Source organism: Salvelinus namaycush, chromosome 28 (genome assembly GCF_016432855.1).
Source record: "Salvelinus namaycush isolate Seneca chromosome 28, SaNama_1.0, whole genome shotgun sequence".
NCBI classification, from domain to species: domain Eukaryota; kingdom Metazoa; phylum Chordata; class Actinopteri; order Salmoniformes; family Salmonidae; genus Salvelinus; species Salvelinus namaycush.
The window spans coordinates 35,957,677-35,977,114 of record NC_052334.1 but is presented as its reverse complement, the minus strand read 5'-3'; the positions used below and the strand labels follow the sequence as shown (position 1 = coordinate 35,977,114).

General features: G+C 43.1%; 1 protein-coding gene across 1 annotated transcript in view; it reads left to right on the top strand.

Moving 5' to 3' along the window:
- Positions 1-950: 950 nt before the first annotated feature.
- Positions 951-19,438, top strand: part of asap2a (ArfGAP with SH3 domain, ankyrin repeat and PH domain 2a) — a 94,490-nt gene continuing 76,002 nt past the window's right edge. The window contains exon 1 of the mRNA XM_038967273.1: positions 951-1,310. Within this exon, the coding sequence (XP_038823201.1) occupies positions 1,185-1,310 (126 nt within the window). The 5' untranslated portion in view covers positions 951-1,184. The remainder of the gene's footprint in view (positions 1,311-19,438) is intronic.

Below are 19,438 nucleotides of genomic sequence, written 5' to 3'. Positions count from 1 at the left end.
AATGGATCATGATTTCCACGAACATACAAAGTACGTATCCTTACTGAATGAAAATATGTCAAGTGTTCCATGTTTCATGAGTTGATATAAAAGAGCGTGCAATTGGAATGCTGACTGCAGGAATGTCCACCAGAGCTGTTGCCAGAGAATTTTATGTTATTTTCTTTACCATATGTCGCCTCCAACGTCGTTTTTGAGAATTTGGCAGTACGTCCAACCAGCTGATTGCTCCCAACTCATAGGAATCCCCACCCAGTTGACTACTTTAAAATGGTGGACGCTCTCAATGGCAATGTCCATGCTAAAATGGATTATATCCATGATGAGTCTTTTATCTCTATGAGCCTCTTTTGCAAACGCAAATGCACCATAAAATAATTTGTGCTTTGTAAGTCAAGCTGTTGCTAATAATTATTTGCTTTCCACAAGCTTTCATTTTATAGCCTTTTAAAGATATTGAATTACGTTCAGTTGTGCAACTGAGTAGGTATCGCCTTTTCCAAACAATAAGTTCACTTTTTAATTGTAATTTAATGTGTGTATGAATTAAGATATGATTTAGTTTCATCTTACAATGAATGGAAACATAATAATGAACAGATTGAGTGCTATTTCAATACTTCAGTCAGTTTTAATCCATTTTAAAAAACCTTTCTCAGAATGCCACTGTAATGATGACTGAGACCACGCCTTCCTTCGACTCTGATTGGGTCATATTTACCAGCTGGTGTTCTCCATTGGATAGTGCACATCCATTGAATCCCTCCTTCTTCACCTTTGTCAATTTCTGCACTTTCATTAAACGTCGTGTTGTTTCCCAGGCTAGGAAATAAGTTCACAGGCTTTATTTGAGCTTTGGAAGACAGAGGGCACCACCAGAAGAGAAAAGCCTATACGTTTTTTTGGGATTTCCCTGGAAGTCGAGTGGGACCCGCCAAATTGAGGGGGAAGTATACAGTTTAGAGCAGTGAGCCATCGAATCGAAAAGGTTGCAGTAGCAACTGAGTTAGAAGCGTGCAACATTGTTGCAGTGAGGTTGTGACTGCGCGGACAAGGGAATAGCACTCTGCAATGCTTAACTTGAGAGCATTTTATCAGACTTTTCTATTGTAAACTTTTCTCAAATTCGAATTAAATCCCTGGTGTTTAACAGGAATACAATATATTTTCAAAAAGGATAAAAAATGCCGGACCAAATTACAGTTTCGGAGTTCGTGGCGGAGACAAATGAAGATTATAAAGCGCCGACGGCTTCAAACTTCACCACTAGAATGTCCCACTGTCGGAATACCGTTACTGCTTTGGAGGAGGTGAGTTGTGCGGTGAATTTAGAAGCATCGGCTACTTCAAGGTCCGCATCACTGGACACGACAGAGGTTATAGCTAATGCATAACTTCAACCTAGTTGTAGTACGTAGGTCGGTTATAAACGTACCCTGAGGTAATTGGCAAGATGCTGTCATCACAGTAGGCTATTTTATTAATGGTTGGGCGTTTTCATCAAGCAGGCTACTAGCTCTGTTTGTCCTGCAGTGCTCTCACACAGAGGAAAGTGGAAACGTATCTTCTCCAATTAGGCTACTAATCGTCATTGATTTTACACAGCTTCTCTATTGTTGCTATTATGTACTTAATAGAATAAAAGCCAAGGAGTTATTGGATAATAGAACTGCGTAATGGGAATTCGCCTCTTTGTTTACTTGGAGACTCCTCCTTTAGCCATTAGTTTACAATCAACGAGTTCAAAACGAATCGCTTGGCCCTAATGATACATTAACTTACAATAATAACCAGTTTCCCAGGGAAACATGGTCAGCACAGTGGGAAGTTATATCATGCAAACAATAGCTCTGCATTTGTTTTTGTTTCATGTCTATTGAGGAATAGAAGAGCTTTGCTATGAATGTGGCACCTGTCTCAAAAATTAAGTATTTATGTTAGGCTACGCCCGAAATACTGTTTTACGCTGGTTTATTAGATGGGTGAGCTTCATCAAACTTGCAGGTCGTTATCAGAAAGGACACCTATGCTTTGTTCTATGAAAACCTACCAACACCAGCCATCTCTATACAGCCAACAGAGCTCTGAGCCTCGCCCTGTCAAATGATATAAATAGCATTTCCCACATGGGAAGCTTCGCACCACAGACTGCGTATGCACCACTTCCACATATTACTAATCACCTAGCCATTGTTCAAAAGGCAACAACAGCTAATGTCAGCCATTTCTGAAGTTATATAACAAGTGACCAGCATTTGAGACCAGCAACATTTTTGAAATATGCCTGCTCCATTCTTGGTTGTGCATGAGGAGACCCACCTAAGCCCTTGATCATGTCCCTAAAGCTGCTGTATTGCCATTGTTTGCATGAAAGGTGTGTTGCTAAGCTTCCTCCTTGTAAGTAAGAATTTCACGGTAATGTCTACAACCTGTTGTAGTTGGCGCATGTCAAAAATCAAATTTGATTGGATTATCATGCATGTATTGTTTTTTAATTGAACCTTTTATTTAACTAGGTAAGTCAGTTAAGAACAAATTCTTATTTACAATGACGGCCTACACCGGCCAAACCTGGACGACGCTGGGCCAATTGTGCGCTGCCCTATGGGACTCCCAATCACGTCCGGTTGTGATACAGCCTGGATGTAAAGATGTACACTGAACAAAAATATAAGCGCAACATGTAAAGTGTTGGTCCCATGTTTCATGAGCTGAAATAAAAGATCCCAGAAATGTTTCTTACTCACAAAAAGCTTATTTCTTTGGAAGGTTTTGCCTCGAGCTTTGAAGGCATGTCATCAGAATAACATCCTGGCAGCGAGTTGAGGCTTTGATTCCAGGCAACCTCAGACAGATTATCTACACACCTGTACTAGAGAGCTATAAACTTGTGGTTTCGGAGGTGTGAAGGAGGCAGGCAGCTGTTTAAAGCTGACCGGTGATTAACCTTTTCTACAGAAATCTGAAGGTGTAAATGGTTAGATTAAATTTCGTGTTCAGTGGTTATGGCCTAGCAGGGCCAGGAGTTTTTCCGGACCGCATGACCTGACCAGGAAACTCTGGGCACATGTTATATAGCCTATAGGTAACTGTTCAGAGCTGTCTGTGGTTGTTGTGTAGATGTTTCTTGTGGCCTGCTCTGGCCTAAACCTTCAGTGTCTCTCAACAGTATCTTGTAGAGAGTGTGTCTGTGTGGAAACGTTTCAGATTATTAAAATACTAAAAAAAAAAATTTTTTTACATTGACCTTTCCTCATTGTGACAGGGAAAACACAAGTGCAATTGTTGTAAGGGCATGTTTTGTCTCAACTGAGGACAGGCACAACACAACCTTAAATGATGCAAAATAGGGACTAAGCGATGAAGTATGCGAATATGAAAAAAAATCTGAAAATCTCAATGTTAAAAACATTGGTTTTTGGAAATCTTTTTCACAAAAAGTATTAAATAGTTGGCAGCCCTGTTTTTGTAAACTTTGAAATGATATCAATCTCAACCGTTTATATTTTCCGGTGATGGAGACATGGATGTCTCATAGTATGGTGAGGTATATATTTTTGAATGTTTTGGCATTCAGGTCCAAAAGTTCCTTTCTGAGCACTTCTACAATGGGCAAAATGTCTGGAAGGTTTTGTTCAAATCAACAGGGATTGCTGTCAAAAAGTGATTGAATTCAAATGAATTTACCCAAGTACAACAAGGCCTTGAGTCTGTTTGCCCAATTAGACAATGCAGTGAACTGCGAACACGTAATGTGTCCTGGCGGCTGACTGGAATCAGAAATGCACTCAAAAGGTGCCTTGGCCCGCAGCAGTGATTTTGAACACGACAGTGTCATTTCTACAGATTTTCCTTCTTACTGCTCTAATAATGTTATTAATGCGCAATGAACAAATGCAAACCGCATTTGATTAATCCAGTTGATTTAAGCAGGTGAAAGGTCAAGGGTTTTATTCTTGTTTTGTGTGTGGGAAGTAGGCCTAATATTAATTGTCATTTCTATCAATGGACACCACCACTGGGCACTGTCAATCAGAGAAGCAACTTCATATTAAATGAGGTAAATAGACAACAAAGGAAGACCCAAGTGCTTTTTGGTTCTCTATCCCTCACCTCCTTGTTGATGACTAAACAATAAAGAACCAATGTTTTTATGTTTTTTACAAACAAGTATTTACACATGGCCAATAGGCTACATCCCTGTTTGAGTGCATGAAGGATCTCTGACGGGGCTGTTTTGGATTCCCAGCAGTGTGCTGATTCTGTGACTATAAAGAATTGTGTCTCGCTATAAAAGTGCTAGTGTCTCCATTTTTATCCTTGACAGTTGAGGGCTGTCTGAAGGTAGTGGGAGCTGAACACATCTAGCCTACTCAAGTCTGTATTTCAGCAATGAAAAAATGTTGACCGTGCAGCAGATCTTCTGCAGATGTTTCGCAATATGTAGAATAACCGTTGTCGTTCCCGTTTTTAGAGTTGCCTTATTGCTTGTCACGTTTGGTATTTAGGCCGACACATTTTGCCGTCCCAAATTTTGCATTCCCATTAAACTACGCACTTTTGTGCTAAATAACTGACATTTAGAAAATGTAATGTGGGAGTTTCGTCAGCACAGTAGCAGCAACAGCAGCACGTGATTCCATGCAGGCTGTACTTGTTGGTGTGGAAGATTTTAATTCTGGAAGGGGTGAGAATTTGTGGAGCTAGATGGCCTAAGTTCTGTTTCAAGAGGGCTGATTTCAAGAGGTCCAGCAGCCCCACCAGACCAGTCCTGTTTGATGATAGCTTATCTCATCTGAGCACTCTGGAATCGTTGATATGGACCTACCTGCCTCACTCGTCACATCTCTCAAACTTGACTGATGGCATCGATCGGGTCTGTTCAGATGAGCCCTCTAGTGTTACACAGAGGGTGATACTCTATCTATGAGACACTATACAACACAGAGCTTAATGGGACCTAGTCTGTTGTGTGATAAACCAATTACAGTGGACGGAACTTTAATTGGGTTTGCGGCTGTAAAAGCTTTGTCTATCATCCCCAAATAAATGGGCTTAATGTGTCCTGCAGAGGAGGAGCCACTAAAAGTGCTACTCGGATTACCGTTCTCTTAAAACCACAACTATAAAAAGAAAAACAGTTTGTCCACTAAGAGGATGTTTGTGCCTTGTGTCATTAACCCCCCTAGGTTGCTGTAAAACAAGGCAAATCCACCATGCCTTTGTTTTACCCGCTGAGCTTATTTTACAAGAGCCTTGGTTTATATTAGTCTGATGATCACATACGTTCTCATTTTGAGCAAGCAAGTCTCTGACTGCAGATGTCACTTTGCTCAGATTTCAAGAGAAATGCACAGTGTTTTGAAAGAGGCAATGCCATCACAGAACATTAGGGAAAGGGGGATACCTAGTCACTAGTACAACTGAATGCATTCAACTGAAATGTGTCTTCCGCATTTACCCCATCCCCTCTGAATCAGAGAGGTGCGGGGGGGGGGGGGGGGGGGGGGGGGGGGGCTGCCTTAATCGACATCTCGTCATCTGCGCCCATTAGGGTGTGGACTAAGTGCTCAGGTCAAATGGCACTCGCTCTAATGTATTCAGAGTCAAAATACACCATCACTTGTATGCCTTTCTTAGAACTAAAAAGATGTCAAAGAATGGCACAGACAGTCTTAGTTAGTTATTTGGAGCAGTCTTGGCGTTGCCCCTGGCTCTGCCAGTAGCAGAACGAGGGCTAAGTGGGATCAATATGAATAGACCACTCCTTTGATCTGATTTATCGTGCCTCTACCCCCAGATCTGGCTCAGAGGGAGAGATGTATTTTTTCTGATAAGTTAATGTTCCCTTCACTAATGGCTGTTGTTCAATTACGCTCCCATTTGAACTGCTATGGCAGGAGTTCAAGACAGGAGCCTTTTGTACAGTAGACTAGAGGCACTGGCAGAGATTTGCTTTTGGCCTCACAACGTGAGTGAAGCCTCTGACTCAAGAACTATATTGCTGGTCTTCCAAACGATCAACGTTGAACAACAGATGAGTTATCTAGTTCTTAGACATGACTTCTAGTACTTTTGGTTTTACGAAACCATGTAATCTCTGATTATGGGTTCCAAACAAACTGCGGTTTCCTACTCCCAGGTACATGTGGGTTAGGACATCCAGTGTGAAACCCACACCGTGTTGCATAAACGGCGCCTATCCTTTGTGTTGGCCTGTAAATATGTTGACATTTCATGTGTTCCGATAGCACCCGTTGTGCACACACACGGGCCTTCCTTTCAGAGAAACATTCCTGGAACCTGAGCATGGCAGTACCCCACACAAGAGTCCACAATAGGGGGACCAATGGTGGACCAGGCTCATTGACTGTCTCTCACCCACATCCCATGCTGCTCATTTTTCTCAGTTGAATCATGGATATTTATAGCCTGCATTTTGCGTGAACATTTTTTTGTCTTCCTGTACCCCCTGGCTATTTTATCCTGGCACAACTCTGAGTCCATCACGTTGGTATTCCAGCAATGTGCTAGTGAAGCATGTTGTCCGACTGCATTGTTCTGTATGGAGATTGAGAACTATTAGGGGAATGACAGTGTTGTTCCTGTAATCTGGGGCAACTGTTTGCACCAGCCAGACTCTCTGTATTGAGTAAATTCAATGTTCTTGGTTAACAATGAGGAAGTGGCCTCCACTCCATACTCAAGTGGTTTCTAATTGAATTCCTGAAGATTTTGGAAAGCAGGGGGAATGGATGATGCGGGGAGGGTGACTGCGAAGGCTAGCTGCATTGTCTCATGAAGGAATGATCCACAAAGGACTCTTCCTGGCCTTGAATCGTCCTTTTCAAACCCCTTTTCAAACCCCTCTCCAATTGTTCTGAGTTGCGGTTCCTCTCGGAGTACGGAGAAATGGATGCAACTGATATCCTTTCTAAAAGATGTCAATACTGCGTCCAGCCACCCCAGGCTCCTCCACTCTGCCAAGAGCGGTGTAATCTGAAAGCTTAACAGCAATATACCCCCAGCCGTATCTACAGACAAAGACTAATAGGTTTTCTCACAGAGCCTACAACCGCGTTCCCTCTAGATAAGCAGCCTGATGGTGTGTCCGACAACCCTTCATTATGTGTTGTGGTTGTGTTCCCGGGCCAGCGGAAGGCGTAGCCTCATCTTCTCAGAGATTCCTATGGCCATTCCAGGCATTGTCCGCGGCAACAGCCAGCCAGCCAGGCTGGACTGGAACGAGCAGCTGTGGGGCAGAACAGGGGGCATGGAGGAAAGTTTTTAACAAGGCCTCAGACACAAGGATTAAGCATGCACACAGAGACAATCCATGAGTAATTGCCTTAGGGACAACACAGGAGGATGTTTGCCTAGTGAGCTGCCCACTGCCAGCCACCTTGGCCTGCATATCCCTCTTAAGGAGCTTATCATACTTAATGTAGTTGAAATGTCAGATGAACTTGTGGATCAGATGAACTTGTGGATAACATTTTATGCCTCTGCGTCCAGTATGTAGGAAGTTGGAGGTAGTTTTGCTAGCCAATGCTAATTAGCTTAGCGCTAAGACTTCCAGTCTTTGCGCTAAGCTAGCGCTAACGATAGTTTGCATTGGCTCGCTAACTACATCTTCCTTCATACTGGACGCAGAGACATAAAAATGGTATTGCCATAATCCAGGACTATCCTTTTAATGACCAGGTTGTTCTATTCGGTCAATGAAAGTTTAAGTGTTTTTTGCGTCTCTTCAACTTAGTCTTTGTTTAAAAAAAAATAGACCTTAATGCTTGAGGCAATGTTTTACATTTACATTTACATTTAAGTCATTTAGCAGACGCTCTTATCCAGTTTTTTTCCTACAGCTTCACTTCAGTCTGTTTAGCAAATGGGCAGAAATGCCATGTGGTATCACACAATCGGAAACTATGAAAAGTAATCTTTTCCACCCCAAGAGTACCCAGCGTGTTTCCTCCTTGACGTGCATTAGAAGTGTGAGGTATCTCATACAACTGGAGCCAGAGGCAGCAGGCTCCCTGTTATCACCCAGTCTCAGGCTCTCTCTCTGGGGCCTTCCTACAAATGATAAATCCTCCCGATGGGGCTAAACAGTGGAAAGAGGGAACGGGGGGGGGGGGGGGTCACGGTACTGACCCAATCATTTTTGGAGGCTGTCCTCCCGACTGGTGAGCCTAGGCTGTTGGGATACAATACTGCAAGCAAATCTCTGTGGTGTGTGGGACATTGATTGGGCAGGGGGGTCAGGAGTGCACCGGCCTTTGTTGGGAGTGGGGTTACATGGAAGTGTGGAGGCCCTCCGTCAGGGGGCCTGCCAAAGATTGCCGTGGACAGCTCCTTTTCAAGGCCATTGTTCTCTGACAGTCCATGCCTCTTCATTAATGAACTCCCTCATTGATTTGTTGCCGTGGCCTCTGCACATGCAGGGTGAGAGCAGTTTCTTCAGGAATCTTTGTAATTGTGTTGCTGGGTTGTCGCTTTCACTTAAGAAAACTGCAGTGGGCTCATGGAGGATGGGCTTTCAGATGTGTTCCCCCTCAAGCTTTTGTTAGGTTCTGAGAAGCTAGCTGGATGTAAGTAAGCCATCAAGAAGGCCAAATGTCTTATGTAGTCATAAATGGATAGATTTAATTATCCATTATCCAACTGTTCAAAGCGGAAGTGCTCTTAGAAATTATGCCCCTTTAACAGATTTTGTACGTGAATCAACAAAAGATAGATTTAAATTCTCTTAAAGGAACTCCGTTTTAGAAATGATCTAAGGCATCCTTGTCAGGTTATGATATCTTTGATATCCTCTGTCCTCATGTGGCTGATATTCTAGTTTCCTGAATGTCTTTCCTCGGACTAGTTCCATTTGTCAAGCAAATCGGGCTCCCTGGAGTGTTGGGAAATGCAGTGCACCAATTCTTTTCACATACTGTAGAGCTGAAAAAAACTACAGAAATGTGTTGAGAGATTGCAACTGTTTGTGCATCTCAAAGAACTCTATTTTTAACACAGCTGAATTTATTATGCCTCTGCCTAACGTGCTTCTTTTGCGGTACCGCTCTTCATGTCGTACTCCTGGAGACAGTCCTGAAAAACTTCAAAGGAGCTTCGTACAAGGATCTTTCATTCCTCTTCATAGCATCCCTTCCACAGCACACTGGCCCATATGTTTTCCAGAATCATCAGTTGATATTTCCAGGCGAACGCACAGTCTTATTCCTTGTCCCTCAAGCATCCTCATATGCTCCTTGTATGTAACTATGACACGTTGCCTTTGGCATTGCTAAGTATCCACCATGATGCCTACACGTTGGTAGATGTGAGCAGGCCAGAAACTGTTTACGTTCGCTGGATTCTTTTGTTGTTGCAAGACACATTTGGTCCTAATTTATCCACTCCTCCCTCAAGCTGAGTTTATCAGTCCCCTGCTAATTTATAAACTTTGTTTGACTTTTACGGGAGTATTTAACAAACTCACAACAATTCTGCTTTAACAAACTCACAACAATTCTGCCCCCCTAGGTAGTTAAAGCTCTCTTCCTTCAAAGCTTGATATTTGCATTGTCACTTGGTATAATCAGACAAGTATACCAAGAGAAATTTGAATCCTAAATTTCCAGTTTAAAAGTTACTCATTGTACTGCCTACCAGAACATGCCCACTGAGAGTGGATGCGGGTCACTGTTAACGGTGTGATAAAGTGTACTACACCCTTGGGGTTTGGCGACGCTCCCTGTTTGTCTTTATTTGACCTTTTCACCTTCTGAGCTCTTCGGTAATTGATAATCATTGAGGGCTGAGGGAAAAAGTCCCACTTGCCCCCACTGCTCAGTCACCTCGATCTTCAAGCACATCACATCAGTAGTATATCTTTTCAATCGGTCCCTGTGAGTCTGTAGTGTTGAGATGGACAGTTCTCACACGGTCTCAAATAGCCACTAAGTGTTGAAAAAGCCCAAATCTGAATGCTTTTGAGGCATGCCCCATCTTGTCCAGTGTTCACAGGCAGTGGTGGCTCATGAAAGCTGAGAATCATCTCGCACCCAAACGCCAAGTGCATTATAACCTGTGAGAATCTGCTCAGACTAGACCAACTTGAAAGTTTGTTGGCGATGGCTGAGGAGCCAATGTGCGATGGGGAATTTTGGACCTCATATACTGTATGTTCGAAAGTCTCCAGATGACACAATAAAGCCCCACTGAACACAAAGGAAGTGTGTTCAATGTGTCAAAATATGTTTTGAAGGGGTCAATTGAAGGGCAGAGGGTCAGTCGGATGGAAAGCGGTTTCTCCAGACATAAATGGAACCATCCATTGATGTAGCCTAGAGTAACGTGAGGTAGCTAGCTACACCAGGGGTTCGGCACTAGCTGGCTTTCTATTTCAAACTAGGGTTTGTTTTCCTTGACGGTTTTAGTACCTCAGTTTATGTCCTCACCAAAGTGTGAGTATTATTGCTGGCAGGTGGTGACTGTTCAGGTCCAAGGGTACCCCCCTTTAGTAGTTTTTACAGTTTTCACTAAGGAGTAGTATACAACCAAACGCCTTTTGAGTTAGTTTTGGACAAAGTGTTGGAATAAGTCCGGCAGTAAGTAAGTAAAAAAAAAAAACAACATATTTACCAGGTTGTCAATGTAAGCTGGTACACTTGTTCTCAGTTTACCATTTTGTCCTGTTTTTTTCTCTTCTATTTTGTGTTCAAATTTGCATGTCATCCACATTTAATCCTGCTTAACATCAGACTCCTCTTTTGCTGTGTAATTGAGTGGCCTTCAGAGAGGTGTGTGTACTTGACTCATTCACTGGTCAGAAGCTGCAGGGGGCTGGTCTTGTGACACCAGTAAAGAGAGAGAGAGAGAGCTGTTTTCTCCCTTCTCTTTGCTAACCTTCCTCCGCATGGCTCTTTAAACACTCCGAGCGACCATAATATGCCCAGTGAAGACTGACTCTTTGAGCGGGCGGACATTTCCACAGTCCCCACCAGGCTAACTGCATGTATTACTGCTCTGTGTTAAACACCGGAACCACAGCTTGTTAGTGGTCCCCTTAATGGTTCACAGGCCTATTCAAATATTTACTTAGTTGCTCCAAATTGCTCAAAGTTGTGAATGAAGTGCTTGAAAGGTTTTTCCCCCCTTTTATTTATCATCCAAATCACATACAGTGAGTGCATAGAGCTGAGGCAGTAGAGCACACAGGAAAATGGAAGTAGGCTGTGCTGTTTCCTTTGCTCAGTACTCTTCTTCTCAGGCGCGCACCTGTTTTCGGCCCGACTCGTCTGCTATGCATTTCATTTGTTAAATGACATCAGTCTTATTCTCTAGAGCTCTGAATAGCTTTACCACAAGGCAGCTCCTTTAGTCTCCTGTCTGCTTTCACGAGCTATCAACTACGCACTTCAGTCATGAACCTATATAAGGGGGATGTGTGTGTATGTACATGCCTTTGTGGTCATTTTTATTTAAAAAATGTATTAGTGAGAAAATAAGAAACTGCCCTTGATAGTGACACTGCTCTTAAAGACGCTTTACGTATAGGCCTCACAGCCTTCGCCAGAGCTTTGACGAAGGCCGTGAGGCCCATACATAAAGCTTGTTTTTTTCTAATTTTATTCAACTGTTACCATGCACCTGTAAAAAAAGATAGCTCAGATGTGCGAGTGCCTTTTATGATTTTTTTTATACAGTTCCAGTCAAAAGTTTGGACACGTAGTCATTCAAGGGTTTTTCTTTATTTTTACTATTTTTTTTACATTGTAGAGTAATAGTGAAGACATCAAAACTATGAAATAACACATGGACTCATGTAGTAGCTAAAAAAGTGTTAAACAAATTAAAATATATTTTAGATTCTTCAAAGTAACCACCCTTTGCCTTGATGACAGCTTTGCACACTCTGGCATTGGGGAGTTACACCGTTGGGTTCGCCTTTCCCGAACCCGAAAAGGCGAGTCGTGTGTCTTCTGAAATATGACCCGCCAAACCGCGCTTCTTAACACCCACCCGATTAACCCGGAAGCCAGCTGCACCAATGTGTCGGAGGAAACATCGTTCAACTGACAACCAAAGCCAGCCTGAAAGTAAACCCCCCCCCCCGGCCAAACCCTCCCCTAACCCGGACGAAGCTGGGCCAATTGTGCGCCGCCCTATGGGACTCCCGGTCACGGCCGTTTGTGACACAGCCTGGAATCGAACCCGGATCTGTAGTGATGCCTCAAGCACTGCAATGTAGTGCCTTAGACCGCTGCGCCACTCGGGAGGCCCATGGTCATATGTTTTTAAATGAGTTGCAGCTTTCCCACTTCTGTTTCTCCTCTTCCACCTTTACTGTGTGGTTGACTACACCTACTGGAGAAAGCTGTGTGTGCAGGAGTGTGTCTTTTTGTTCTCTTGTGTGTATCCGGGTTTTGTGTGCCCTCGTTCAAATGCATCTGTATTTGAGTGTACGTGCATGCAATTGCGTGTTCGCATCCAAGGTAACTAGAGTAGCTGCCGGCTTGCCATTGAGTGACTGCACCCCTGCTGTGATGCCAATTGGTCGGTCTGACGTGGCAGGTGAAGCACATTGAAAGAGGGCACCATTAAGGAGGAGGAGGTCTATCCACCTCAGCAGTTACAGTAATGGGCTCTGCAGTTGCAGCCTACTCCCCAGAGTCATGGCTGCACATAGAGACATCATTAACCAGACCTCTATCTGCCCCGTTTAATTCCTCACTCCCCCCCCAGTCTTGCTCCATTTTCCTGAAATATGACTTGCAGCAACAGCTAAGAGGTAGCGTGTAGCTTCTGCAAAGACTTCCAGGAGTGACACTCTAGTGTGTACTTCAACTGCCACCGTCAGGAGGGGGAGGTTTGAACCCAGTAGTGAAATGAGTGTTGGAGCACTGTGCGTCAAGTCTCTCACATGGCATACATGATTTCTCTTCTTTCACACAGACCAGGGTGGTGTAAAGTAAACCCTATTGCAAAAACACTGCTTCCCAGGCCCAGCAGACTTTCCCCCCCTTCTTTTCAGGGTGTTTGTTTTGACTTTAACATCTGGTGCCTCTATAAAACTTGGATTAGAATCAAGCCCCCCTCCTACCACCAATGAATTAGATAATTACCCCAGACTGCCTCCTTTTTTGGCACTGTCTCAATTCAGACTGTTTCCTTGTATGACTCCAGCATGGCGGGATTGGGGGGTGGAGTCAGTGACGTGTAATAAATTGACACCAGACGGGAACCAGACATGTGTTGTGGGTGTCCCTCCCTACTCCCTTCCGTGATCCTCAGCAGTTCAAAGAAGGTGTGGCGGCGAGGTTGACCGACTAGTCTGAGGCCAGACTACGAGAGCTGGCTGTGTGGGTTAAGAAGTGCCAACCCCACACAACTGCTTTGTTTTCTCTGGGTGGGAGTCGCGGTGGGGTTCCGGCTGCTCGGTATACGGTCATCAAATAGTTCCGTGACAAGAACAATGAGTCAGGGCCGTCCCTGATACTATCCGATATGCAAGCATCCAGGAATGCTTTTTATTCTGTGTAACTAATCTAATCCTGGCATTCTGATTAGTCTCTTCCTCTCTGGGAGTGAGAGCATATTGTCCAAGATTGTCAACATATCTTTCTCATGTCCCTTATTGACCAAAACATGTTCTCTTTTTACTCTTCTTGCCCAGTTCCAACTCCCCTGGCCTTACGAGGGCCTTGGAATCAGCTGTGGACATGAAATATGTTTGCCTAGCTACCCAAAGTCATTGCTTCGGCCAAATGATATGCCACAACCACGGACGTTAGTTTCTCCTCCACAATGAGTCTGGGTCTAAGTTTACTCCCCTATGATTCCTAGAATGGATATACAGTACCATCAAAAGCTTGGACACACCTACTCATTCATGGGTTTTTCTTTATTTTTACTATTTTCTAAATTGTATAATAATAGTGAAGACATCACAACTATGAAATACCACACATGTAGTAACCCAAAAAGTGTTAAACAAATCAAAATATATTTCACACACTCTTGGCATTCTCTCAGCCAGCTTCACCTGGAATGCTTTTCCAACAGTCTTGAAGGAGTTCCCACATATGCTGAGCACTTGTTGGCTGCTTTTCCTTCACGCTGCGGTCCAACTCATCCCAAACCATCTCACTTGGGTTTAGGTCGGGTGATTGTGGAGGCCAGGTCATCTGATGCAGCACTCCATCACTCTCCTTCTTGGTCAAATAGCCCTTACACAGCCTGGAGGTGTGTTGGGTCATTGCCCTTTTGAAAAGCAAATGATAGTCCCACTAAGCGCAAACCAGATGGGATGGCGTATCGCTGCAGAATGCTGTGGTAGCCATGCTGGTTAAGTGTGCTTTGAAATCACAGACAGTGTCACCAGCAAAGCCCCCCCCCCCCCCCGGCCCCCACACACACACACAAACGCCATCACACCACCTCCTCCATGCTTCACGGTAGAACCACACATGCAGAAATCATCTGTGAAGCATTTATTTGCGCTGAAATTTCCGAGGTGCAATTAATTCTAGTGTTCTTGGAATGTTCTGTATTGCCTGACCTTCATGTCTTAAAGTAATGATGGGCTGTCGCTTCTTTTTGCTTATTTGAGCTGTTCTTGCCCTAATATGGACTTGGTCTTTTACCAAATAGGGCTATCTTCTGTATACCACCCATACCTTGTCACAACACAACTGATTGTCTCAAATGCATTAAGAAGGAAAGAAATTCCACAAATGAACTTTTAACAAGGCACACCTGTTAATTGAAATGCATTCCAGGTGACTACCTCATGAAGCTGGTTGAGAGAATGGCAAGTGTGCAAAGCTGTCATCAAGACAGAGTGGATATTTTGAAGAATCTCAAATATAAAATCTATTTTGATTTGTTTAACACTTTCTTTTGGTTACTACATGATTCCACGTGTTATTTCATAGTTTTGATGTCTTCACTATTATTCTAGAATGTAGAAAATAAAGAAAAACGCTTGAATGAGTAGGTGTGTCCAAACCTTTGACTGGTACTGTGCATCCTAGATTGTCTGATTGGTTAGCGAGGCCGATGGGTTGAGCCAGAACACAAGTGAGTAAAGCCAAAGACAGTACAGTATGTATATAGGCAGAAATTCCTTCTCCAATAGAAGTCCCAGATCACTCCTGTAGGCAATGTCATGGCGACGTTGGCTAGCTCATGCACAGAAACATCTGGTCTAACGGGAGTCTCACGCCGAACTGCGCATGTGCAGGCCATCAAATCAAAGGCACTTTTTATGATATAAAGTTGTTTTTGACAGAAATGAAAACGTGTCAGTTTGTCACTTTCACAAGGTTGTAGTAATAACATGTTCAACTACTTCAGACATTGGCTCAAATGTAGGTTGTACCTTTTTTAAAGAAAATTTACAACTAAGGAAGATTTTATTTTTCTCATTGACTTCTCAAACCCTGGCCTGTTTGGTCTCTTTCGCAAGTGTTCCTGGAATTCTCGCGATGTTGCGCTTCTGGGTTTAGAAACTCTGTAGTAAAGTGACGTTTAGAAAATGTGTCATTGGCTTCGATACTCTGATTGGTTAGAGATGATCCAATCCCTGAATACTTTGTTTTCTACAAAACCCTTCATTTTTGTTTTCACCGCAAACAACTTTAGTGATTGCAGTCTCAGACTTGATGTATGTAGCGAACGATAGTAGCAGAAGGATTCAGTTTGTCTCGGTAAAAAAATATATATCTCTGGGTTTTGACCGTCTCTTTTAAACAAAACAATCTAGCCGGTGTGATGATATCATTGCCTAAAAATACACATACATTTTAAGGAAACTACTTCTAAAAAATATATTGAAATGTACACCAAACCCACGAAGACACATACAATGGCTGCACTATGAAAAACGCTAATTTATCGCCATGTTTTGGTTTGGGAGACCTTGGATAATGTAAGGCAAGTGCTTTAGGTATAAGGCCTTGCCTCACCTTGCCTCACCTTCCCAGCTCTGAGCTAAACCAGGCCCAGACAGGGGGGCCTGTGTTGGTCAGCCATTCTGGGGTCAATGTCTGGCTGGCAGGAATTGGCGTTTTTCTCCGGTTATGGCGGTGACGCTGACAGGCAGGAGGGAAGTGGGAAGTGCAGCCAGAGAGGATGTTAGTGTGGTTTGGGGAAATGGGTTCGCAATATGGTCACTTGGGTTTACTTGTGAAGGCTTAAAATAAGATCTGTGTCCATCTTTTCGTATTATCTTAACCCTCTCTGTGTCCTGGGAAGTATTAATGGGACTCAACCGCCCCGGTGATGACCCTACAGGCTCAATGGTGTTAGTCTCCAGATTGGAGAGAGCCAGATGGTGCCTGATGTCATGAATTAAGACTCATTATTTCACTCCATCTACTCAACTCAAGCAAGGTCATCGTCAATACCAGCAGAGGAACTGAAATCTTCATCCCCCCCAAAAAATACTTTGTTAATCATCTGCGAAATGTGCTGAGTTTCGTTTAGTGTTTTATCTTGGAGCAGATTCTGACATAATCTGCGTGGGGTGTAAGAAGGCCCAGCATTGTCCTACCATGCTATGGTACAGTGGCCAGTTGTGGAAATCCCCTCTTGTTCCCTACTCTTCAGGTTAAAAGCCTCTCATTTTAAAAACGGCTGCTTCCAACAGCAAGACATACAAAAGAACGGCCTAGATCATTGTGAACTGTGATTATTTGTATTTTTTTTCAGTGCTTGGAACGGCGAATGCCTCTGAGGATGAATGCTTCTGAGCGAGGGAGAGTGAGTGTGGGAGAATGATTGAGGGCTGTGTTGTCGTGTTCAGCCGGGCTTGGTTTATGACTCCGTCTGTCCCCGTGCACTCGCCCAGTTTTCCTGACCGAGCACTCTCTCCAGATTGAAAGTGTCTGCTGAGGCATGATGCTGGTTGATGGGCTATGTGTGTTACATGCTGATGAGCTATGATGGGCTATGTGACGTGGCTATGTGACGTTGATGGGCTATGTGTGTTACTGCTCGCATTGCAAAAGACATTTACACATGTTATTCAATGGTTTCATCTAAAATGCTTGCGCATGTCTGCGTAGCTAAGCGCTAAAATAGAACTTGGTTCTATTTTTGACGTTTGTTGCACTGCTAGTTCCACCTCTCTCATCTCCTCATTGGTTTTTAGGAGCATCTACAATGCATTTGTAAAGTATTCAGACCCCTTGACTTTTCCCACATTTTGTTACGTTACAGCCTTATTCGAAAATGGATTAGATTTAAAAAAAATCTCATCAGTCTACACACAATGCCCCATAATGACAAAATGAAAAAAATCGTTTTTTTAGAAATGTTTGCAAAAATGTTTTTAACCTTATTTACGTAAGTATAGAGACCCTTTGCTATGAGACTCGAAATGGAGCTCAGGTGCATCCTGTTTCCATTGATCATTCTTGACATGTTTCTACAAATTGATTGGAGTCCACCTGTGATATATTAAATTGATTGGACATGATTTTGAAAGGCACACACCTGTCTATATAAGGTCCCACAGTTGACAGTGCATGTCCGAGCAAAAACCAAGCCATGAGGTCGAAGAAATTGTCGTAGAGCTCCGACACAGGAATTTATCGAGGCACAAATCTGGGCAAGGGTACCAAAAATATTATGCAGCATTGAAAGTCCCCAAGAACACAGTGGCCTCATTCTTAAATGGAAAAAGTTTGGAACCACCAATACTCTTCCTAGAGCTGGCAACCAGGACAAACTGAGCAATCGGGGGAGAAGGGCCTGCGTTGTCTTGGCAGTTTGCTTAGGGTTGTTGTCCTGTTAGACTGGGGCTAAGGTTCACCTTCTGAGGTCCTGAGCGCTCTGGAGCAGGTTTTCACTTTGCTGTGTTCATCAAATCAAAATGTGTTGGTTCTTTATATGTATGTAAGCAGTCAAAAGTTTGGATGCAGCTACTCATTCAAGGTTTAACGTTTTTTTTTCTTCTTACGTTGTAGAATAATAGTGAAGACATCAACTATGAAATAACACATATGGAATCATGTAGTAAACAAAAAAGTGTTAAACAAATCAAAATAGATTTTTCTTTTTGAGATTCTTCAAAGTAGCCACCCTTTGCCTTGATGACAGCTTTGCACACTCTTGGCATTCTCTCAACCAGTTTCATGAGGTAGTCACCTGGAATGCATTTCAATTGACAAGTGTGCCTTGTTAAAAGTACATTTTTGGAATTTCTTTCCTTCTTAATGTGTTTGAGCCAATCAGTTGTGTTGTGACAAGGTATGGGTGGTATACAGAAGATGGCCCCATTTGGTAAAAGACCAAGTCCCTATAATGGGAGGAACAGCTCAAATAATCAAAGAGAAACGACAGTCCATCATTACTTTAGAACATGAAGGTCAGTCAGTGCAGAAAATGTCAAGAACTTCCTTCAAGTGCAGTCACAAAGACCATCAGGCGCTATGATGAAACTGTCTCTCATGAGGACGGCCAGAGGAAAGGAAGGCCCAGAGTTACCTCTGCTGCAGAGTATACGTTCATTAGAGTTAACTGCACCTCAGAAATTGCAGCCCAAATAAATGCTTCACAGAGTTCAAGTAAGAGACACATCTCAACATCAACTGTTCAGAGGAGACTGTGTGAATCAGACCTTCATGGTTGAATTGCTGCAAAGGAGCCCCTCCTAAAGGAAACCAATAATAGTAAGACACTTGCTTTGGCCAAAACATGAGAAATGGAAATTAGACTGGTGAAAATCTGTCCTTTGGTCTGATGAGTTCAAATGTGAGATTTTTGGTTCCAAATGCTCTGTCTTTGTGAGACACAGAATAGGTGAATGGATAATCTCCGCATGTGTAGGTCCCACCATGAAGCATGGAGGAGGAGGAGTGATGGTGTGGGGGGCTTTGCTGGTGACACTGTCTATTTATTTAAAATTCAAGGCACACTAAACCAGCATGGCTACCACAGCATTCTGCAGCAATACGCCATCCCATCTGTTTTGTGCTTAGTGGGACTATCATTTGTTTTTTAACAAGACAATGACCCAACACACCTCCAGGCTGTGTAAGGGCTATTTGACCAAGTTGGAGAATGATGGAGTGCTGCATCAGATGACCTGGCATCCACAATGACCTGACCTCAACCCAATTGAGATGGTTTGGGATGAGTTGGACTGTAGAGTGAAGGAAAAGCAGCTAACAAGTACTAAGCATAGGTGGGAACTCCTTGAAGACTGTTGGAAAAGCATTCCAGGTGAAGCTGGTTGAGAGAATGCAAGTGTGCAAAGCTGTCATCAAGGCAAAGGGTGGCTACTTTGAAGAATCTCAAAAATAAAATCTAAAATATAACATTTTTTTATTTGTTTAACACTTTTTTGTTTTGGTTAATACATGATTCCATATGTTTTGATGTCTTTGCTATTATTCTCCAATGTAGAAAATAGTAAATATAAAGAAAAACCCTTGAGTAA